The sequence below is a fragment of the Peromyscus californicus genome, unplaced genomic scaffold (assembly GCF_007827085.1).
Source record: "Peromyscus californicus insignis strain IS unplaced genomic scaffold, ASM782708v3 Scaffold_4__1_contigs__length_199733344, whole genome shotgun sequence".
In the NCBI taxonomy this organism is placed as follows: domain Eukaryota; kingdom Metazoa; phylum Chordata; class Mammalia; order Rodentia; family Cricetidae; genus Peromyscus; species Peromyscus californicus.
This window is the reverse complement of record NW_026294562.1, coordinates 52,633,533-52,657,049: the sequence shown is the minus strand read 5'-3', so window position 1 is coordinate 52,657,049 and position 23,517 is coordinate 52,633,533. Positions and strand designations below refer to the sequence as shown.

The following is a 23,517-nucleotide window of genomic DNA, read 5'->3' as shown; positions in this document are numbered from 1 at the left end:
GGATAATGAGACCATACAAGACTATCCTCAGAGCCAAACTGCCATCATTTTCAGGACTCTGGCTGGGTCTGCAGGTAGAGTATCACCTCAGCTGGGCTTGCTGACTATTGACTTAACCTTATAGGAGGAGAGGTTGTGGACTGTCAAGGGACCCTCACCTGAGTATCCAGCTGCTCCCCTCAACCAGTTGTATACAATTCTTCCCTAATAGCACTTGGCCTGGGATCTCCAGGAGGCACTAAAATATATAGGTGGAGGATGACTTGGGTAGGGGGCTCCATCTATGAGGCTATCGGAGAGCTAACACCTATGCTGGCTAAACACTTTCCAGTGGGGCTTCTGGGGTGATTTATCCACACTCCTGTAAGTAATTCCTCACCTATGCTCTATGAGTAAGTCCAATAAATTCACTGGAGCCCAAGGGTGAGCTTTGATGGCATAGCACCTTGGTTTATCATTGAGATCTTAGGGAAGAGATTTGTAACAACCAAGACATTCTTAGATTCTGTCCAACTCCTGTCCTTTTTACTGGCACTTGCCTAGAGGACGGTCCATCATCTTCACCGTAAGTCCTACAGTGTAAATTGAAGTGGTAGTTCCCTGACACCACTACTGAGCCTGGAAATAGTGGGGGGATGCTGGAATTTTTGAGGAAGTTCACAAAGTTACCGCCCACTGTTTTCGGCAGTCTGGTGTAGACCTGGGCCTACATGTTACACACCAGTTTATTGTGTCTCTCCTTCTAAGAACTCTGCCGCAAGAACGCGTTATTTACTCTCGCATACACTGCGCAGGTGCTAACCTAGAGCCCCATCCAGGCGCGTAATCTTTCCACGGGAAACAGGTAAGTGAAGAAATTCAGCCAATCCTGAGGGCTCTGGGGTCAAAGAAGGCGGGATGAGGAAGAAAAGTTTAGGACAGGAGCAACAACCAATCGTGAGCCTCGACGCCTGAACGATGGCAGAGACTGCCCATTTGGAGAAGCCGGTTATCGAGGGGCGGGGTAGTGCATAGTGAGCCAATCCACGACGGGAGAGGGCGAGCTTGAGCCAATTAGGGCAGCGAAGGTGGGAAGGGGCGGAGCTTTCCTGGTGGCTGCTAGGTCGTGGGTGAGGGCTCAGCTTTCTCTTCTAGTTCCTACGCTGGGAGTCCTTATCCCTGGAATGCGAGAGGGAGAGGCGCAGGAAGTTCCGGGACCGGGGCGTGAAGGCATCGCCCGGGAAAGCTTGGGCGCGAAAGACAGTCCTAGTTGGATGAGTCACTGGAAGGCACCGGCTGGGACCGAGGAAGCAGAGGCTGGTTAGGAGGCGGGACTTCCGGGGGGCAGGGCTTTTTCGAATAGGGGCGGGGACGATCCCTAAGGTTAGGTCCAGGGGGCGGAGCCAACAGATCTTTGGGTGTGACCTGGGAGAAAGAAGGGCAGTTAACTGAAACACGGTTTGGGGGGCATGTGTTGCCAGAGGCCTTGGGTGGTAAGCCCTAATTAAGGGCTGACGTGGAGGTTGCTGTGGAAGTTACCTGCCCTAACTCACTGTCTTTTCTTCCCAGGGAGATACTGGTGGGGAACTTTCTTGGGCACCCTTCCCTTCTTGGGGTGCTATGGAGTTCCCAGAACACAGTCAGCAGCTGCTTCAGAGCCTGCGGGAGCAACGGTCCCAGGGTTTCCTTTGTGACTGCACTGTGATGGTTGGTAGCACCCAGTTCTTGGCCCATCGGGCTGTGCTGGCCTCCTGCAGCCCATTCTTTCAGCTTTTCTACAAGGAGCGGGAACTGGACAAGAGGGATCTGGTGTGTATTCACAATGAGATTGTCACAGCCCCAGCCTTTGGGTTGCTTCTGGACTTTATGTATGCTGGCCAGCTGGCACTTAGGGGGGATACCCCTCTAGAAGATGTGCTGGCAGCTGCCAGCTACTTGCACATGAATGACATCGTTAAGGTGTGTAAACAACGGTTGCAAGCCCGGGCTCTGGCAGAGGCAGACAGTACCAAGAAGGAAGAGGAAAGCAATCCTGCCACTATGGAGTTTTTGTCAGGCAGTTCTCGTGGCCCCCAGCCTTTACTGGCATCTGTTGAGCAGTCAGCCCGCTGGAGCAAAGAGGAATGGAAGGGTCCAGCCACCCCCTTACCTATTGCTCATTCTGCAGATGAGGCACCAGTGTCTGGTGGAGCTGACACTACACAACCTAGCATGGAAGTTGACTCACCACATCTGCGAGCACCTCCCCCACCCGTGGCTGACGTCTCTGTCTCTCTTGCCAGCCCCAGTAGCTCTACAGAGACCATTCCTGTAAACTACTTCTCTTCTGGCCTTCCAGCAGTTTCAGTGGAGCCCTTGACTCCTCTTGATGTGGTTCCGGAGAGTCTGAGGGTGGTGGAACCAAGGGATACTGGAGGTTCATTGCAAGGCTTCTATCCTCCAGCTCCGGCCCCGCCCCCAGCTCCGGCCCCAGTTCTGTCCCAGCCTCCAGCCCCAGTTGAAGCTGAATTGGTCCAGGTGAAAGTAGAAGCTATTGTGATCTCTGATGAGGAAACTGACTTGTCAGAGGAACAGCCTCAGGGGCCTGAAGGGCTGTTCCCACCTGGAGGTGCAATGTACGGGGGACAGCCTTCACAGCCAGACACTTTTGAGGAGCCGGGGGCAACAGGCCTAGAGGAGATGGGGCCGAGCGACCACTTCCTGCCTCCAGAATCTCATCTACCGTACCATCTGCTGCCAGGTCCAGGGCAATATCATCGAGGACTGGTGACCTCACCCCTGCCTGCACCCCCGGCCCTGCATGAGCCACTTTACCCTCCTTCTGAGTATGAAGCAGCTCCAGGGAGCTTTGGGAGTTTTACAGAGGATGTTCCCACCTGCAAGACATGTGGAAAGACCTTCTCATGCTCTTATACACTACGACGACACGCCACCGTGCACACAAGAGAACGACCCTATGAATGCCGCTATTGCCTACGCAGCTACACACAGTCAGGGGACCTCTACCGCCACATCCGCAAGGCTCACAATGAGGACCTGGCCAAACGCAGCAAACCAGACCCAGAGGCTAGCTCCATTCTAGGGGTGCAGCCCCTCCCTGGCTCCCAAACAACAGAGAGACAAAGCAGTGGTGGTGGAGGACCACCCAAAGATTTTGTACTTGGTCCTAAAAATTAACATCTGGGGAGCATGAACTGATGCCAGGCCTGCTCTTACTTTGTTAAGATGGCCACAGAGAAGGTTGGAGGCATCTCATCATTCCTACGGGGTGGCAGGATGAAGGTTCTTCCCAAGCTGAAGGTGTTTACCCTTTTCTTTGTCCAGCCAGATAAGCAGGACATTATGGGGGCAGAGCAGGTCAGCCAGGATTCTCCAAGGGCACTGGGAATTTTTCCTGAGGTGTAACTGCTTCTCATTTCACATTCTGGAACATAAAACTAGCAGTGAAATTATCCCTTTGAACTGGTGTTGGCTGGTTTCTTCCACAAGTCTGCATGTGTTCATGTCTGCCCTCTGGGTCTTTTATTTGACACCTGCATTGGGTAAGCATGTGGGTCTGGTTGCTTATGAGGCAAAAAGTGAAATAGGAAGGGAGTGCAAATAGGGAATCTTACACATGGATTGCTGCAGTTGAACTTGTGTGTTCTGGGCTATATTGGGCACTTCGTGTACTCACTTAATCCTTGACAACTTCTGGGGAGTAGTAGCCCCACCCCCTTTCAGATACAAAGAAACTTGAGACTCAGGAGGACTCGTTCATTTGTTTAGGGTCATAGAGCTGGTTAAGGAGAAAGCTAGGATTTGAACTTGGCTAGTGACTCCAGATAATAATGGTGATGGAGCCATGCTGGTTCACAGTAACGTTCACAGCAGGTAGTTAGCCAACAACCAGTTGTCGTCTTTCTTTCTTTTAAAGATTTATTTATTTGCCATGAGGTGGTGGCTCATACCTTTAATCCCAACACTGGGAAGCAGAGGCAGATCTCTGAGTTCCAGGATGGCCCGGGCTACACAGAGAAACCCTGTTTTGAAAAACAAAACAAAATTTATTCTTTTATATGTATGAGTTTTTGGCTACATGTATGTCTGTGTGGCACATGCATGCCTGTTATCTGCTGAGGCTACAAGAGGGCATTGGATCCTCTGGAACTGGAGTTATGGATGGTTATGAATCACCCTGTGGGTGCTGGGGATTGAACCTGGGTCCTCTTGAAGAACAACAGGTGATCATAACCACTGAGCCATCTCTCCAGCCCCAGAAGTTCTTTTCTTATTCTTTTGAGTGCTTGGCTTTGTTCCCTTACCTTGTCTCTTCTGCATTGGACCTAGAAAGATCTTTGGTTGGGTGTTTTGACAACAGACACTGTATTGATAACTTGGAAATTTTTGCCTTTTTGTGAATCTGAATTGAGGTCTCTGAAGATGAGAAACTGGTGAGAGAAAACAGTATGCTTTATGAAGAGGGACTTTTATGGGATTTTCAATACCTGAAGAGGAATTGAAATGACAGCTGCTTGGGAAAGCTAAGGCAGGAAACCCCATGAGAATTTTATAGTCATCTAAGACCCTTACCTCCAAAGTGTGGGACTGGAGACTGATTGGAGACTGATTGCTCACCTAGCCTGGGACCCTAGGGGTTTGATCCTTAGCACTCCAAAAAGAAAGTAAAGTTGTGATAACAGCAGCCTAAAAAGCTTGAAGCACTCACAAAGTTATATAGGTAGTTTCTGGCAATAGAGATAGTAAAAAAGGAGAGTTTGAAGTGTTGAGTTAGGATATGGGAAAGAGCTCAATGTAAATGAAGCAACTTTCCAGGCTGTGAAGAGTGGAGCTGTAGAGCGGATTAGCCAGCTGCCCTACAAACATCCTCTCTTGGCACACAAAGCCCTAAATGCAAATCAAGCAGGAAGGAAAACTGAAAAAGGTCAAAATAAAAGCAGGCTTTCTTGACTTCTTTGCCCTCCTCTGGGGTCTGTGTCACACTGGGGACTGTAGGCTCTTCCAGCTGCACCACTGCTGTTTTTGAGATAGAAGGAGACTTAACAGTGAAGATCTGGCCAGAGAAAGCTCTCTTGATGAGGCATTATGGGAAGCAAGAGTTGATGGGTTTTTGTTTTGTTTTGCTGGTGAGAAAATTCTAAAGCTGGGTACAAGCACAATGGCAGCTACTGCTAATCCTAGCCACTTGGCAGGTGAAGGAAGCTAGTCTGAGGGGAAAAGGAAGACCCATCTTCCCCATAATGAAGAATAAATTGTATACTTGTCACACTCCTCTTCCTCCTCTTTGGATCCTTCCTCCCTTCCCTTTTTGGAGACAGGGTCTCTTGTAGCCCAGTCTGGCCCTGAACTTGCCCTCCTTCCTGATCCACTTGCCTTTAGCCCCAAGTTCTGATGTTATAGGCATGTACTACTATGCCTACCTCCTTGGGCTTTTGAGACAGGGTCTTGCTATGTACAACAGGCTAGCCTGAAACTAGATCTTCTGCCTTAGTCTTACAGTACAGTATGTCCAGCCAGGTCCAGCTCACATTCCTTATATTAGAGTAACTGTCTACCAATTGTATTTATGCAAATGTATTCTTGCCTTAATTCCTCCAAGAAAGGGCAAAATAAAAATAATAAAATGTATTCTAGGTGAGTGGAGCACCTTTTCCAGTCTTTCCTACAGTAAATAGCAAAAAGCCTGTAAGAACTAGTTCCCTTCAAGAGGGTGAGTTTTATAGTTTTTGATTTCTCATTTAAAGAAGTGGGGGGGAGGGGGGACTGTGTTGAAAAAAGTATGTTGCCTCCCTCTGTTGGGAGGCAGAGGCAGGCGTATTACTGTGAGTTCGAGGCCAGCCTGGTCTACAGAGCAAGATTCAGGACATCCAGGGCTCCAAAACTACACAGAGAAACGCTGTCTCGAAAGAAAAAAAAAAAACACGAACAACAAAACTATGTTGCCTTAGAATATAAGTTCCTCAAAGTAAGGAACAATGTCCTTACGGAACTGATGTAGATTCTCTAAAACAGCCTGAGTAACAGGCACTACTGGGCTAGTCAGGTCGCAGCCTTTGGCCAATACTTACCTGAAGAGTCAGTGGGAGAATATGTGCCTAGCATGTAGGAAGCCCTGGATTCCATTCTTAGAACAGAAGGAGAAAGAAAAAACCCACGAATAAGTAAATACACCTCCAATTTTAAAGATGAGTGGCACTTGCCAATAGTTCTAGCTACTTCAAAGGCTTAGGCAGAAGGCTCACTTGAGCTCAGTAGATTGGGCTAGCCTGGGCAACTTAAGAAGAACCAGTGTGTAAAGAATATAGCTGATGTGCTGGCTCATGCCTATAATCCTAGCACCTGGGAGACTGACACAGGAGGATTCCCATGATGTCAAGGGCAGCAAAGGCTACAGAGACATTAAAAACTTAAAAATATATTAAAATCATTTTGGGGCAGTATTAGGCAAGAGCTCTATCACAAAGCTACACCCTTAACATATTGACTAAACACTAATATAGGTAATATGTAAATAGAATTTGAGGCAAAACTATGAAGGTGGTGGGTCTCAATTTGGGGGATACAGTCTCAAACTGCCATTTATGTGTGATCCTTCACACACATCACAAAGGCTTTCTCTCCATTCAAAATCTTCAAATCTTCCCTCCACAAACTTCTGAACACAAATGTTTAGGGATCCTCTGTGGCTGACTCAAGATGTAGGCTTGTCAGACCTCTTCAAGACCTGAGTCAAGTTACCTTCCTTTGTCTCCTTTTTTGTTCCTTAAAGTCTCTGTGGGGAACTGGACTTCAAAATAAAAGCTGCCATATATGTCTGACCACCAGGTTAATGTTATCTCTTAGGAAGGCTAAGAAAATGATTAGCGAAATAAATTTCTAAGATGGACTGCGAATACCAGTTTTATTTTTTCCTCACTGATGTAGTGGACAGCTTAATTGAATATCAAATTTGTTCACAACAACCAGAAAGCAAAACCAGCTCCAAAGGAGTGAAACATGCCAGGATTAGAGCATTTGGGAGGCAGAGGTGGGAGAATCTGTGAGTTCAAGGGCAGCCTGATCTAGAGTGAGTTCCAGGACAGCCAGGGCTGTTACACAGGGAAACCCTGTCTTGAAAAACAAAACAAAAAGTGAAACATGCATGATGACAAAGATTTTAAATTAACGTGTAGACACAGATTGGACCTGATTCCCAAAAGACAAGTGGATATTTATAATTGAGAGGTAGTGTTGAGATTTGTACATGGAAATTTACTAAGAAGAAACTTCAGATAAGGGGTCTCTGACTAACCAATTGTGACAGGATTCATTCACCATGACAAGATTTTGCCAAACCAGTATAGGAATTTTTTTCCATCTATTTTGAGTTTTTAAGACATGATCTTGTTAGGGAAGCCCATCTAGTCTGCAATTCAGTATATAGCCTCATAGCAATCCTCCTGCCTCACCCTGAGTGCTGAGATTACAGGCATAAGCTAAGTTTAGCAAATTAAGACGCTTGGATGATAAAGAAAATATTCTACTTTACTTAGTTCTGTCTTTGGATTTTTTAGATTATTTGGTAGTAAGCCTTTTGTTGTACCTTGATGAATGTATTATTTAAATTATAGGGAGGAACAAAGAAGAGTAGTATATTGGCAGAGTTTGGGATGTTATTAATAAAGTAGACGGATGCCACCCCTAGAAACATAGTTGTATTATGATTACATGATAGCGAATGAGTGACACATGCTTATTATCTCCACTTATAATGGTAGAGGCCTGCTACATGGTCTTAGCTACTAATTGGCACCCATGACATAGACACAATCCACAGAGTAAACAGAATGACAAAGCAGCCATTGGCTGATGAACCCCACAGAGGCAGGACTGCACTAGATCTGCACCCTGAACCCAGGAGCAACACAGCTTCCCTAGGGTCCTATCAGGTGATTCCAAGACTAAGCAATAACTATGTTTGCTTGTAGTTTCCTTCCTCTGTGAGGGCCTGAGCTCAAAAATAGTGACAGATGACAAGGAGGCTTGGGTTCTGTCATGCTTTATTGTGATACTCTTTCAAGAAGATATTGTAATGTCTTTCAGAAAAATGAACACATTTTAGAAATGCATCTATTAAAAATTAAAACATGGACAGCCAGGGCTACACAAACCTTGTCCAAAATACAAAAACAAACAAAAACCACTTTGGGGCTGACTATGTAGCTGAATGATAGGGTGCTTGTCGAGCATGTATAAGACAGGTTCAAATCCTGTACCACACATACATACACACCATAAAAAGCCCACTAGCACAAGGACAGAGAGTTTTTAAATACTTTTAACTACTTAAGTGCTTGACTCCAGATTTTTTTAAAAAAAAAACAACAGGATTTCATGTATTCTAAGCTTTTACTTAAGTTTTAAAACAGAATAAAGACAAATAAGTTATACTATGTTAATGATCTGAGTATAAGCAATATCAAGGACTAGAAATTGCCAGGAGAGAGAAAAAAAAAAAAAAGGAAAGAGCTGGGTAGTGGTGGTGCACACCTTTAATCCCAGCACTCAGGAGACAGATTTCCCTGAGTTTGAGTTCAGTCTATTCTACAGAGACAGTTCCAGGACAGCCAAGGCTAGGCAGAGAAGCCCTGTCTTGAAGAAAACCAAAACCAACCAACCAAACAACCAAGCAAAAAGGAGATTAATTTAAATAACAGTTTGATTTTGTTGTTGTTTAGTTCATTATTTCTGCAGCACTGGGGAATCAAACCCAGGGCCTTGTACATGGTAGGTAAGCAGTCTACCACTGAGCTACATCCTCAGCCCCAAAACAATTCATTTCAAATCCTTAAATATACTTGGGCTCAATTTATATTCATCTAGTTTCACACACACACAATATTTCCCATGAGGGAAAACAAAGGCATCTGAGGAAACAGCAAAAGATTCCTTTCTGCCTGTCCTTCTACTTGACCCTTCACTGGCCCTCTCCTCTGTGTCTCAACACCTCCAATAACATCTCATTAAATGTACACCACAAATACAGTTGATGCCACCCATAGTGGACGAATGCTTTCTGGTCTGTTTCTAAAGGCAAATAATATGGATTGCAAGCCATACAAATATACTGGGGGATAGACAATAAAGGATGCAGATAGTCTAAGTCGCAAAGGGCTTGTGCAGAACAGGAACAATAGAAATCCACCTGGGTCAGAGGTAAAGGGTGAATTTCTCTTGCTGAGGCTCAGGTTTCTCTTGATGGGTCTTTAGTGGTCCACTTGATTTCAAGTTGAGAAGCATCCTTTTACTTCATTAACCAAACATGCCCAGATACAGCTGCTTCTCTTTCCTATGGTAGCTGCTGAGTTCTGACTGTGTCAACTGGAGGTACCGCCGGACATTGGCATCTTCAAAGACAATGGAAAAGGCAATTACAGATAGACCATAATGGCCCAATTGACCAGAGAGCACTGTTAGCACTCCCAGTTACTTTAATTCTCCAGAATCTGAATGTATCACAATTATTCCATGCAATAATAATTTCTATTACTTAATATGTCACTGTGAACTCCTTTTTTTTTTTTTTTTTTTTTTTTTTTCTGGGTTTTCAAGAAAGGGTTTCTCTGTGTAGCCCTGGCTGTCCTGAAACTCATTCTGTAGGCCAGGCTGGCCTGAAACTCACAAAAATCTGCCAGCCTCTGCCTCCTGAATGCTGGGACTAAAGGCTTGTGCCAACTGCACCTGGCTATTTTTTTATTTTTAAAGATGTAGTCTGCTGTGTTGTCCAGATTGGTCTTGAACTTACAGGGTAAGTGACCCTCTTGCCTCAGCCTCTCATAATAGTTGGGACTATAGATGTGTGCCGTTGTGCCTGCCCACTTAAGTAGCATTTCATTTGTATACCTGAAGTCAAGAAACAAAAACAAAGCTGGGCAGTGGTGGCGCATGCCTTTAATCCCAGCACTTGGGAGGCAGAGGCAGGCGGATCTCTGTGAGTTCCAGGCCAGCCTGGTCTACAAAGCGAGTTCCAGGAAAGGCGCAAAGCTACACAGAGAAAACTTGTCTTGAAAATCCAAAACCAAAAAAAAAAAAAAAAAGAGAAGCAGGTAGATCTCTCTGTGTTTGAGGCGATCCTGGTCTACGTAGTGAGTTCCAGGACAGCCAGGACCATGTAGTAAGACCCTAGAAAGAAAAAAAGAAAAGTAAAAAAAGCCAGGCAGTGGTTGCGTAGGCCTTTAATCCCAGCACTCAGGAGGCAGAGGCAATGAGTTTGAGGCCAGACTGGTCTACGGAGCAAGTTCTAGGACAGCCAGGTTTACATAGATAAACTCTGTCTTGGAAAACAAACAAAAAACAATAAATAAACAAAGAAAAGAAAAAAAGGAGACACAATATTCAATGTTAAACCAACCAACACAGAAATGAACCTGCCACCTGCTTCAGTTTCCTTCCTGTCCTGAAAACCAAGTGCCAAATCCGAAATTCTCCCGTCAGTGGCTTCTTTTTCTAGGTCACACCTGCAGTCAGCTGAGCTAAAAGATAGGTAATAGCTAAATCGAGGGCCAGCTCCCGTCGGGAGAGCAGCTGAATGATGATGATCACGTTCATTCACTGGGATCCACTAACACGCTTTTTAAAAGGTAGGGAGTTTAAAACAAAGTTCCTAAACTGGGTACTGTGGCACATATCTATAACATCAGCACTTGGGAAATAGAGGGGAGGGGATTAGAAGTTCAAGGCCAGCCTGTGCTACAAATTGAGCTTGAAATGAGCTACATGAGACCCTGTCTCCAAAAATTGGAAAAAAAAAAAAAAAGAAAGAAAAAAGTTCCTAAAATTTTCATTATGGTGACACACACCTATAACCTCAGTACTCAGAAGGCCAAGGCAGGTGAATCATAAGTTCAAATGCCAGCTGGGGAGTAGACTCCAGGCTGGCTAGGGCTATATAGTGAAATTCTGTCCCACAAAACCCCCAAATAAATAAATTAATTTAAGTTAATAAGGACATGGGTATGTTGCAGAATATTTGTTTATCTATGCAAAGATGTGTTGCATCTGCTTAACTATGTAAAGATGTGCTGTATTTGTTTAATATGGTAAAGGCGTGCTATATTTGTTTATGTTGTGGAATATTTGTTTAACTATGCAAAGATGTGTTGCATTTGTTTAATTATGTGAAGATGTGTTGCTGTTTCACCTTGCCTGCCTAAGGCACCTGACTGGTCTAATAAAAAGCTGAATGGCCAATAGCGAGGGAGAAGGTAAAGGTGAAACTTCGGGCAGGGAGAGTGAGTAGGAGGAGGAATTGAGGCTCTGAAGAAAGAAAAGAGATGCTAGGGGCCAGCCAGCCAGAAATGGAGGAAGCAGGAAAGTAGGACACAGAGAGTGAAAGAAAGTCCCAAGGCAAAACGGAAATGAATAGAAACAGGTTAAATTAAGTTAAAAGAGCTAGTGGAACAAGCCTAAGCTAAGGCTGAGCATTCATAATTAATAATAAGTCTCTATGTCTTTATTTCAGAGCTGGTTGGCAGGCCAAAGAAAACTCCAACTACATGGGTAAAGCACCTAGTAGGTACAATGTCCTGAGTATGGTTCCCAGCAGTAAAACAGAAAAGTAGGGAAGGTGGGTTTTTTTTGGTTTTTCAAGACAGGGTTTCTCTGTAGTTTTTATTGGTGTCTGTCTTGGATCTGGCTCTGTACACCAGGCTGGACTCGAATTGACAGAGATCCGCCTGGCTCTGTCTCCTGAGTGCCTAGCAAGGGTGGTTTTTTATATACACAGAATAAACAAGCTGGATGTCACGGGTAGAGCATCTGCAGGGCAGACACAGGCCCTGAGTGTGCTGTACAGCACAGCAATATAAACAGAAACAGGCTTATATATACATGAACTACTGACTTATAGAGCTGGTACAGGGAATATGAATACATATGCCTGTTTAAACATAAATGGTCCTAAGGATACAGACAGAACTGATAGTTGCTTTCCTGTGGATGAGGTGGTAAGCTCCTATAATCCTAGCATTCCTCAGGGAGGCTGGCACTAGGGATGCAGTTGCAGGCCACGCTGGGCTACAAAGGAGAACCCTGTCTCAAAAAAAACGAAACTGGCCGGGCGGTGGTGGCGCACGCCTTTAATCCCAGCACTCGGGAGGCAGAGCCAGGCGGATCGCTGTGAGTTCGAGGCCAGCCTGGTCTCCAAAGCGAGTTCCAGGAAAGGCGCAAAGCTACACAGAGAAACCCTGTCTCGAAAAACAAAAAAAAAAAACAAAAAAAAAACGAAACTACAGACCAGCAAAGTGTCCCAGTAGGTAAAGGCAATTGCTGCCCAGCCAGGCTGACAAACAGAAGGTGTCTATTCCCAGAACCCACACAGTGGCAGGAAGCAGCTTCTACAAGCTGTCCTCTGGATTCCACATGCTGTGGCCTGCAAATATCCCAACCCCCACCACACACAAAATAAGTAAAAAACAAAAACCCTTAAAAATGCCACAAAAGTAGGGTGGTGGTGGCGCACGCCTTTAATCCCAGCACTCGGGAGGCAGAGCCAGGCGGATCTCTGTGAGTTCCAGGCCAGCCTGGTCTCCAAAGCGAGTCCCAGGAAAGGCGCAAAGCTACACAGAGAAACCCTGTCTCAAAAAACGAAAAAAAAAAAAAAAAAAAAAAAGGAAAAAAGCCACAGAAGTAGAACACTTGTCCGTGCGCACATTTTTTGTACACGTTCTTTTTTGTTTGTTTGTTTTGTTGTTGTTGTTGAGACAAGGTTTCTCTAACAGTACTGGCTGTGTTGTCCTGGAACTCACCTTGTAGTACAGGCTGGCCTGGAACTCACAGAGATCCACCTGCCTCTGTCTCTCTAGTGCTGGGATTAAAGGTGTGAGCCGCCACCATGCAGCTCACTTTCTTAAATATATGAATGTTCTCTCTTTTTTTAAATAATATTTTATTAAATCTTTGAGAGTTTCACAATGCATTTAATCATATTCACCTCCCCCTCCCCTTCTACCCACCCTGCACCCTCCACTCTCCAACTCCCTCCCCACCCAAGTTTAAGCTTTTTTCTTCTTCTTCCAACCCCATCTAGTCTAGTTTGGGTTGCTCTTGGGAATGGGGCCTGCTCTGGAGTGTGGATGACCTACAAGGGGGTCACATCATTCAAGAAAACTAACTCTCTCTCCCCAACAGCTATCAAATGCCAACAGCTCCTCAGCTAGGAAGTTCTTTTCTTCTTTTTCTTTTTGTTTGTTTTTCAAGACAAGGTTTCTCTGTGTAGCCCTGGCTGTCTTAGAACTCATTCTGTAGACCAGGCTGGCCTTGAACTTAAGAGAGATCCTCCTGCCTCTGCCTCCCAAGTGCTTAGATCAAAGGCATGTGCCTCAGCTAGGAATTTCATGACCACCTTCCCTGCTTCCTCTTGGGATTTTTATCTGGCTTGTAGTATCTATTTTTAAAAAAGTTAAAAACTGGGGCTAAAGAGACGTCTCAGCTGTTAAGAACACTTGTTGCTCTTGCAGAGGACCTGCGTTCAGTTCTGGCACCCACATGGGGTCTTGCTACAGGCTGTAATTCTAGTTTCCGAAGATCAAATGACTGCCTTTTTTAGGCCCACAGACACCAGGCAGATGTGTGGTGCACAGATACACTATCAGAATACAGTCCAAGAACAGAATCGTGTGAAGGGAATTCTCAGTGCTTGTGAGAAAACTCCAAGAAAACAAGATAAGAGTCTTGTGACCTCAGTTTCTTCAAACACATGGAATTGTGTTTCGAATGTGCTTTTGTGCCCTTCCCAGGTATGAGTTTCCTTCAGATTATTCATCACAGCTGGCTGCTGTTATTTCTTTATATGCCTCTTTATATGGAAAAACATGTTTCTGCTGGTCCTTGTGATTGAACACTTTGCTCATGTGATTCTTCTTAACCCTCAGAGTATAAATTGTCTGATACTCTGAATAAAGTTAGTTATTACATGAGATTTTAGTCCACCTCCTTTTTAGGTCCCATTTCCCCAGGTTCACATCACCAACAAAGAGGTAAACCATATACATCTAGTAAAACACTGATATACTTAAAAACAAAAATGTCTTTAAAAAAGTAAACTGAAAATGTTAAGTAAACTATAACTTCCTTTCCATGGGTACTACTTCAATGGGACAGGTAGTTTTGTTTGTTTTTCAAGACAGGGTTTCTTTGTGTAGCCCTAGTTGTCCTGAAACTTCCTCTGTAGATCAGCCTGGCCTTGAACTCAGAGATCCTCCTGCCTCTGCCACCTGAGTGCCGAGATTAACAGTGTGAGCTACCACCACCCAGCATGAAACAGTTTTGTTTTGAGACAGAGTTTCATGGAGCCCAGATCATCTTCAGACTTGCTATGTAACTAAAGATAACCTTGAACTCTGATCCTCTTGCTTCTACTCCCTAAGTGCTGGGATTACAGGAATGTGTACCACTATGGATGCCTTTATGCAATGCTGGGAATTGAACCCAGAGCTTTGTGCATGCCTTACCAACTAAGCTATATACATCCCACCTCTTCTTTTCCTTTAAGAAGTATTTTTCTGTTGATTTGTAATAGCTGTACATATTAACAGGTATAGTGCATATAATTCAATACATGATATATAGAGTGTGTAATGTCAGACCACAGCAATTAGCGCTCTCATCTCCTTAAACACTGATCATTTCTTGATACTAATTAACAGAACCACCTTGATGTCCCTGTCACTCACCTTTAGGTTGCCTGTTGACAGCAGCCAGCAGGTAGTGCCGAGCCTGGTCATAGTCCTGCAGATGGAAGAAGGCTACTCCAGCCCGATATAAGGCCTTGGCGTTTTCAGGTTGTCGTTCTAGGACTTTCTGACTGTATTCCCTCACTCGTTCGTAGTTCACTGGCTCCATCTGGAGGAGACAGGCTAAAGGATCAAGTTAAAGGGAGAGAGAAGGAGGGCTTATAGGAGATTCCACTAGCCAGCTCCAGGCATTCCCCAACATTCAGTTATTCAACTAACGCCGAAGTGTCTCCCATATCCATAGCCTCATCTAGGAACTGGAGCTATGAAAGTTGACTGACAAGCTGGCTCAGTAGGTAAAGGCTCTTGCCACCAAGTTTGTGACTTGTGTTTGATTCCTGGGAAGGAGAGAACTGACTCCCACAAGTTTTCCTCTGACATTCCCAACATGTGTACAACACCATGCTTGAGCACACGTAAACACACAATACATAAAGTTTATTTCATTTTATGTGTGTATATATATTTGTATCATATGCATGCAGGAGCCCAAGGTGGTCATAGAGGCGTCAGATGCCCTGGAACTGGAGTTACAGATGACTGTGAGCTGCTATATAGGTGCTGAACCAAATCCAAATCCTCTGCAAGAGCAGTAAGCGCTTTTAACTGGTAAGCCAACTCTCCAGGTACACATCTGTAATCCTAACACTTGGGAGGTAGAGGCAGGAGGACTAGGAATCCAAGGTCACCCTCGGTGTGGTGGTTTGACTACAAAGGGCTTTCATAGGCCCATATATTTGAATGCTTGGTCGTTAGAGAGTGGCACTATTTGAGAAGGATTAGGAGGTGTGGCCTTGTTGCAGGAAGTGTGTCACTGGGGGTGGACTTTGAGGTTTCAAAAGCCCATGCCAGGCCCAGTTCTCACTTTCTGTGTAGCCTGCCAATCAGGATGTAGCTCTCAGCTACTGCTCCAATGCCATGCAGGCCACCATGCTCGCTGCCATCAGGATAATGGACTAAGCCTCTGAAACTGTAAGCAAGCCTCCAATCAATGCTTCCCATTTTAAGAATTACCTTGGTCATGATGTCTTTTCACAGCAATAGAACAGTGACTAACTCTTGGCTACACAGGGAATTCAAGGCCAGTCTAGGCTACTATACAAGACCCTTTCTCAGTCTCCCCTACCCTCTTCCTCCCCTCTCTTTGGTGCTGGGGATCAAATGAAACTCTTCACTGTGTCTCTTCTACCCAGTGCTGTGTCCTCACTTCTTGGTCTCATCACAGTTCTTACACTGCAGCACTGTCAATGCCTGCCATTATGTGAGGGAAGAACAAGCTATGTTGAATATATTCCATCTTTTCACCCACATACAGAATCAGTGCTAGTCTCCATTTAATGGATAAAAAGAATCCAGGCTCAGATAAGCAACTTGCCCAAGATCTCAGAGCTTGTAAGTGAAATGAGCATGTAATCTGAACCAAGTCTTGTCAATTTTTGTTTTTTATCTCTCCATGTTCTGAGATGGGGGTGGGGATCTCATCTGAATTCACTATATACTGGAGGATGATGATGATCTTCTTGTTTCCACATACCCAGCCAATAGAATTACAGGCATGCATCAACACACCCAGGTTTGGTTTGGTTGAGTCAGTACGGTGGTTGAATAAGAATGGCTCCCACAGGCTCATATATTTAAATGCTTAGGGAGTGTCACTATTTGAAAGGAGTAGGTGTGGCCTTGTTGGAGGAAGTGTGTCACTGGGGGTGGGGTTTGAGGTTTCAAAAGCCCAAACCAGGCCCAGTGGCTCTCTCTCTTTTTGCTGCCTTTGAATCCAGAAGTAGAACTCTCAGCTACTTCCCAGCACCATGTCTGCCTGCATTTCACCATGCTCCCCACCATGATGACAATGAACTTACACCTCTGAAACTGTAAGCAAACCCCAGTTAAATGTTTTCCTTTATAAGAGTGGCTGTGGTCATGGTGTCTCTTCACAGTAATAGAACACTGACTAAGACAGTCAGGTTCTTACTGTGTAGCTCAGGCAGTCCTGAAACTCAGTCTGTAACCCAGAATGGCCTCAAACTCCTGTTATTCCTCCTGCCTCAAGCTTCCAAGTAGTGGAATTACAGTTCTGTGCCACCATACCAACCTCATTTCCAACAACATGATATAAATTCATTATTTTCTTGGCTGATTAATGGAACTCAGAATTAATCTTGGTTAGGAAGCAATGTTCAAGACACTGTTCTGCCTTAAAGAAAGGTTGTAGCTCAGCAGACCGATTGATTGCCTGGCATATTTGAGTCTCCTGAGTTCACCAAAAATAAAAGTAAAGTAGGTGGAGAGATGGCTCAGTGGTTAGCACATATTGCTCTAGCAGAGGATCCACGTTTGGTTTCAAGCACCCACACTGGATGGCTAACAACCACCTGTAACTACAGTTCCAGGGAATTTGATGCTTTTTTCTGGACATCAAAGACATCTACCTTGACATGTACACATACCCATAAAAACACATACACAGAGACACACAATTAAAAATAAAATCAATAAATAGCTGGGTGTGGTGGTGCACACCTTTAACCCCAGCACTCAAGAGGCAAGGGCAGGCAGATCTCTGAGTCTGAGGCCAGCCTGGTCTACAGAGTGAGTTCCAGGACAGCCAGGGCTACACAGAGAAACCCTGTCTTAAAACCCTGCCCCCCAAAATAAATAAATGATTTTTTTTAAGTATAAAAAGGTAAAGATATATCCTATTTCACAGCTATTGGAATTATATTAAAGTTAAATCATGCTCAGATGGCTGAGATTCACGTATAATGAAGCCAATAACAAGCTTGGACTAGACTTGCATCCCTGCTATAACACCCCTACACCAAGCAGGCTTTACATGAGGTATTCACCACAGATCAATTAATCCAGCATTTTCACTTCAGTACTTCAAGTGATAACTATTTACCTAGCACTAACTATGCTCAAACAGTAAACTAAGGAGTAACAAGAAAAGGAAGGCATCTTGATGACAGTTTTAAAATTATATATATATTCTTACGTGTAGGAGTGTTTTGTCTCTGTTTATGTATGTGAACCATGTATGTGCCTGGTGCCTGAGGAGGTGAAAAGGGGTTTTGTATCCTTTGGGACTGGAGTTACAGATGGCTATAAATCACCATGTGGGTACTGGGAATTAAACTCTGATTCTCTGCTAGAGTAGCCAGTGTTCTTAACTCTTAGGCCATCTCTCTAGCCTTGTTTATTCTAAATAATAACACACACACACACCCAGTTTGATGGGAGATGTGCTGAAACAGATTTCAAGAGAAATACTTTTTAGTAATGTTGGCCATTATGGGGCGGGGGGTTTGGTTGAGGTAGGAGCCCTGGCAACAACCCACAAAACAGAGGAAATTCCTTTTATAGATTTTAGAAGGCAGAGATCTTTGAGCTTAGAGAGGGATCTGAGTTTAACAGCTTAGTAAATAATACCAGATAAGATATAAAGCACTAAATCCTACCGTCCCACTCTACCTTGGGGCCCCAGCTACGAGGTAGGGCTTCAGCCGCTTAAGGAAAGTACTCTAGGATATAAGGCTTGACGGGTCTCCACGGGGTAGCAACTGAGATCAAGCAGTGATTAAATAATGCCTGGGCGTCCCTAAGTGGAAGGTTTACACAAACAAATGAAACTTTAAAGATACTTTGAAGAAAAGCAAACATACTGGAGAGTGAACGGAGTTAAACTGTTGCTTAGTTACTGAGGGCTTCTCTAAGAAAGTAAATTTTATTGATTAATTTTTGTTTTTTTTTGAGACAGGGTTTCTCTATGTAGCTCTGGCTGTCCTGGAAATCACTCTGTAGACCAAGTTGGCCTTAAACTCACAGATCCACCTACCTCTGCCTCCCGAGTGCTGGGATTAAAGGCGCATGCTACTACACCTAGCTCTCAGAAAGTAAATTTTAAAAGCTGGGGGTCTACCTAAGCAACAGAGTGCTTGCAGCCTTCCTACCAGTAGGACAGAACATTCTAACTCCTGAGAAGAGAGCTTCAAAGTCTTTAAAGGTGGAAGTGTGCTGTGAGATTTGCAGATATGGAGGAGTCCGAACATGTGAGGCCCTTCAGGCAAAGGTCAGAGTGGATTTTTCTCTTAAATGTGCCAAGAAGACACTGAGATTTTAGGCAGGACTTTGACTTCTTTATCTGTAAAAATGAGGATTATTATGAAGTAGCTATCAAAATTTTGGTAAAGATGAGAAAAGTTGTAAATTACTGCCAAATATATCATGGGTATTCAATAAATGAACACTGTTAAATCAGTAAAAACTTCTTCTTTTTTTTTTTTTTTGAAATAAGGTCTTACAATGTAGCCCCATGCTAGCCTCAGATTTGTGATTCTCCCTCCTGAGGAATGGCAGAGAGCACAGACCTGTCACCACACAGTTTTTCAGAGTCTTTATGAGGCACCTGTGAAGCATTCCCAGAGCTTCTAGAGAGTGCTAATAAGCAGTGCCTCCTTTGGTCACCTGGGAAGTCAAGACATTTAAGTGCCCATCTCTGAAACTCCTGTTTCTTTGATTTTGGTCAATTCCTTAGTACATTTTCTACTTTTTTTTTTTTTTTTTTGGTTTTTCGAGACAGGGTTTCTCTGTGTAGCTTTGCGCCTCTCCTGGAACTCACTTGGTAGCCCAGGCTGGCCTCGAACTCACAGAGATCCGCCTGGCTCTGCCTCCCGAGTGCTGGGATTAAAGGCGTGCGCCACCACCGCCCGGCACATTTTCTACTTTTTAATAGGGCACGGTATCTTTTTTTTCTTTTCTTTTCTTTTTTTTTTTTTGGTTTTTCGAGACAGGGTTTCTCTGTGTAGCTTTGCGCCTTTTCCTGGAACTCACTTGGTAGCCCAGGCTGGCCTCGAACTCACAGAGATCCGCCTGGCTCTGCCTCCCGAGTGCTGGGATTAAAGGAGTACGCCACCACCGCCCGGCGTGGGCACAGTATCTTGCAATAAGAATTTAAGTTCTGGGAATTAAGACTTGCTAGATTAGTTCTAGTTTCCTTAGACTCATTTGGAAGAATTGCTGTGACACTTAACATACGTCATGTCATCAATGAAGCATATATGACTCCTATGTAGCCCTTCTTTCTTAAATGGAACATCCCAGGACTGTACCAATTTTCCAGTTTATTCTCACTGTTTAAGACAGGGTCTCACATACATCGCAGGCAGGCCAGACTCGAAGCCACTCTGCTACTTGGACCTTCGCAGTGCTGGGACTGATCCTAGGTGTAAAGAACCAGGCCATCTCACTTACTCTCCTCTGCGGTACTTACTGTCTGATATACCTTGTTATTTCCTTTGTTTCATGAATATAGGGACTGTTATCATGTTATCACGTAGTGTTATACTGCTAATCCTCAGCACTTAACTGTTGATCAGAGTTAAGTTAAAACAGCTACTGTTAGGGGATGGGCTATGCACGCATTTAGTCCCAGCACTCTGGAGGCAGAGGCATGGTGACACAGACCTTGTTGCAAAAACAAACAAAAACACTACCATAATTACTATTATTTAAGTCCAGAAGTATTGCTGGACACACTGGAAAAAATACTCTTAACTTTCACCATAACTAATGAGTATTGTAATTTCAAAAATTTTTAGTGCTGATATTGTAGGTTAGTGGCACAGCTTTTGGTTAGCATGTGCCAGGCCCGGAGTTCCACAGCTCCACTCCAACACCATATGTATATATATGTGCATGCAATATGTGTGTGTGTATGTATATACATATTTAAGTTTGTACATAAAAACTTAAAGAGTGCTCTATAATGTGTGTGTGTGTGTGTGTGTGTATGTATATTTGCTTGTTTGTTTGCTTATTTGAGACAGGGTCTCTCTAAGAAGCTTTGGCTGTTCTGGTACTTGCTATGTACACCAGGCTGGCCTCAAACTCACAGAGATCACAAAAATATTTTTTTTTAATTTTATTTATTTACTTTGTGGTTGAGAGCTTTGTCTGCACGTATACCTTTATGCCAGAAGAGAATATCAGATCCCCCTAGAGATGGTTGTGAGCCACCATGTGGTTGCTGGAAATTGAACTCAGGACCTCTGGAAGAGCAGTCAGCGCTCTTAACCACTGAGCCATCTCTCCAGCACTCTCACAAAAATATTTTTAAAGCACACTGCCAGATGTGGTGGCTGACACCTGTAACCTCAGCACTTGGGAGCCATGGGCAGAAAGACTGCCGGGAGTTTGGAACCAGCTTGGTCTACACAGTGAGTTTCAAGCCAGGATGGGCTACATACTGAGTCTCAAGAAAAAGAAAAACAATTTTAAGAAGCAACCAGTAGGAGACATAAAAGCTCCTGACAATATATACAGCCTCAGTTTGCACTGTTAGAATGTCTTTACTATACTGTAAATTAAGTTTAATTAGTTCTGAGCTTGATTTGTCTATCAGAGAAAAGATTAAAAGGTCTCTTATCTGTTCTATCTTCATAAAAAGCCATCTGGAAATGGAAGATAGTTATCCAATGTCCCTGATTTCTACAAAAAGTTATACAGTTAAGCACAAGCGATCTACACTATCTAGAGCCATTAACTTGTTCCCCAAATGTTAAATTCCCTTTAGACAAAGGCGCTTTTCCTCTACAGAAGGCAAAATGTTCTAAGGTTAGCAACACTCATCCAGATAAGTCCAATGGCAGTCCCACCCTAGATCCACTAGATCAAAGTTTCTGGAGTTAGGGCCTAGGAAGTTGTATTTTCACAAATTCTCCAGGTGAGGTTTGAAAAATCCTGCCCGCTTAAGAGTTCTCTACATATTGGAAACAGGTTTCAATTCATTGCCGAATAACCAGATGATAGCGAAGAAGATGGCGTTCACGGGGTTCGATGGTCCTGTCTTCTTAGTATGTTTCATTTTGGTTTTTGAGGGATTCTCTGTGTAGCCCTGATTGTCCTCGAACTCAGCGATCCACCTGCCTCTGCCTCTGAGTGCTGAGATTAAAGGCATGCGCCACCTCTGCCTTGCTCGAGGGTCAAGTCTAGATGCTCTACCCACCCTCCAGCCCCGCTCTTACCAGCTAGGTTGTTGTAGCAGTCTGTCTGAGTGGTGTGCAGTATGTTTTCTTGCTCCGGCGTGAGAGCTGGGCCCTCAGGGCCTAGATTGGGTATCGGGGAAGGCAGACTTGGATCCAGACCCCGCAGCTGAAGAAGAGCTCGGTGATACCTACTCACAGCATCTCGGTACTTCCCTTCCCGGTAGCGCTGGTTCCCTTCCTCCTTGAATAGCTGAGCCTCCTGCAGACGCTTCTCCATGACTGTTAGAATTGCTAAATGAAAGGTCAACTGAGGCTGTGGAGTTGGGATCAAAATTGTTGGTTTGGGAAATCTAGTTTGTAAGCAAAAAATTACTCTCCTTCAAGAGGATTTGAGCTTTGATGTTTTTACTACAGTCTTATCGATCCTCCTGTTTTCAGTTTCCCAAAGTTCCGCACAAAAAAAAAGGAATAATGTGGAGGTAGTGAAGTCACAGACCAAATGACTTCCAAAAGAAGAGATCCTGGCGTCCAGTATAGACTCTAGGAAGATTCAAAGGCCCAACTAAACAAACATCCGAAGTGTGTGACTGCCCGCAAAATTCGTTTCCTTCTTTCTCCGAGGCACACACACCCCCTGACCTGGAAGAAGATGGAGTAGGCGGGAACAACTGAAACAAGTCAGAAAGGCTTCCTTCCCAAGCTTTTTATTTGTCCTTATTCAACAAGCATTTGTCGATGTCTCTGCTGTTAACCGGGGGACCGAAGTGAATGAAGCCTGAGCCTCCAGTCCACAGGGGAGGCAGAAGAGGCTGTACGCACTGGCAAGCCCAACAACTGCACGCCTGCAGTGGCCCGAGCCCGGAAGTCTCCTCCAGGTTGTTAGTTTAAGGGACGGAGCACCGACAGGAAAAGACCCGGCCTGCTAGCAGTTTAGCATCTAATGGGGCGCGCGCATTGCGTCACACCACCCAATCAGAAACAAGTCCAGAAAAGTAATCCCGCAGAAACGACCCCGCCTCCCCAGCGGACCAACCCCGGAAAAAAAAAATTCCCGGCCACTTCTCCAATAGGAAAAAAAGCCGCACGATATCGGATGACCAATCAGACCAACAGACGACGATTCAAGATGACCAATAAGGGAGGCGAAGGGCGGGGTTGGCGCTTCTGTTGCTGGGTAGAAGTTTAAGCACAGTAAAAGAGGCCGGGCATTGCTCGCTCTTCCTCGGTACCGAAAAGCCCTTTGCCTACGAGCTACGAAAACAGCTGCTTTGCACCATCCAACCCTCCGGCTTGTCTTCCTTTATTCCTCTAAGAAGATGCAGTGAAAGAATAAGCAAGTAAGATCTACAGCGTCTCGGCAACTGAGAGCGAGCAGGAAGTAAGTGTATTGACAGGTGGGCGGGGCCCTGGTGCGACTGCGCAGATCCTACAACTGAAGTACTGAAAGACGGGCGCACACACGCTTCCGTGCTACGAGGCACTTGAGTCGCAGCCAGCCTTGCCGGCTCAGGCGTCCTTGCGGCTGCGCAGTTGAGACGCCTCCGGTGATTGGCCCGGATCTCTGAGGGGGCGGGAGGAGAAGTGAGGGAACTCCGTCGTCCTCGGCGCGCACTCGCCCGCGGTCGAGAACCGAGTGTCTAGGCGGCTACTCCTGACTGTCTTGTTTTGGGCTCGGTGAGCCGAAAGGGGCAGGGCAGAAGGAAGGCGACACAAACACGCCGCGGGGATAGCGCGGACTCTGCCGCTTCCTGCGTGCGCTCACTAGCGCGGGCTCAGTGCTGGCG

General features: G+C 44.9%; 2 protein-coding genes across 2 annotated transcripts; one reads left to right on the top strand and one right to left on the bottom strand.

The window, feature by feature from the left end:
• Positions 1-1,084: 1,084 nt before the first annotated feature.
• Zbtb3 (zinc finger and BTB domain containing 3) lies at positions 1,085-8,326 on the top strand. Its single transcript, XM_052762760.1, has 2 exons — positions 1,085-1,299; positions 1,549-8,326. The coding sequence occupies exon 2, from the start codon at positions 1,600-1,602 to the stop codon at positions 3,154-3,156; it is 1,557 nt and encodes a 518-aa protein (XP_052618720.1). The 5' UTR covers positions 1,085-1,299; positions 1,549-1,599; the 3' UTR covers positions 3,157-8,326.
• Positions 8,002-23,471, bottom strand: Ttc9c (tetratricopeptide repeat domain 9C). The gene is made up of 3 exons (XM_052762767.1): positions 21,773-23,471; positions 14,691-14,873; positions 8,002-9,365 (listed from the first exon to the last, which is right to left on the bottom strand). Exons 1-3 carry the CDS (start codon positions 22,008-22,010, stop codon positions 9,271-9,273), a joined length of 516 nt encoding a protein of 171 aa, XP_052618727.1. The 5' UTR covers positions 22,011-23,471; the 3' UTR covers positions 8,002-9,270.
• Positions 23,472-23,517: the final 46 nt, after the last annotated feature.

Excerpts from the sequence above, each read along its gene's own strand:
- Ttc9c (XM_052762767.1), bottom strand. The coding sequence starts at position 22,010 with ATGGAGAAGCGTCTGCAGGAGGCTCAGCTATTCAAGGAGGAAGGGAAC. Across the intron at positions 14,874-21,772 it reads CTGCTACAACAACCTAGCTG|CCTGTCTCCTCCAGATGGAG; the intron begins GTAAGAGCGGGG and ends TTGATCCTTTAG. Across the intron at positions 9,366-14,690 it reads TGTCAACAGGCAACCTAAAG|ATGCCAATGTCCGGCGGTAC; the intron begins GTGAGTGACAGG and ends TTGTCTTTGAAG.
- Zbtb3 (XM_052762760.1), top strand. The coding sequence starts at position 1,600 with ATGGAGTTCCCAGAACACAGTCAGCAGCTGCTTCAGAGCCTGCGGGAG.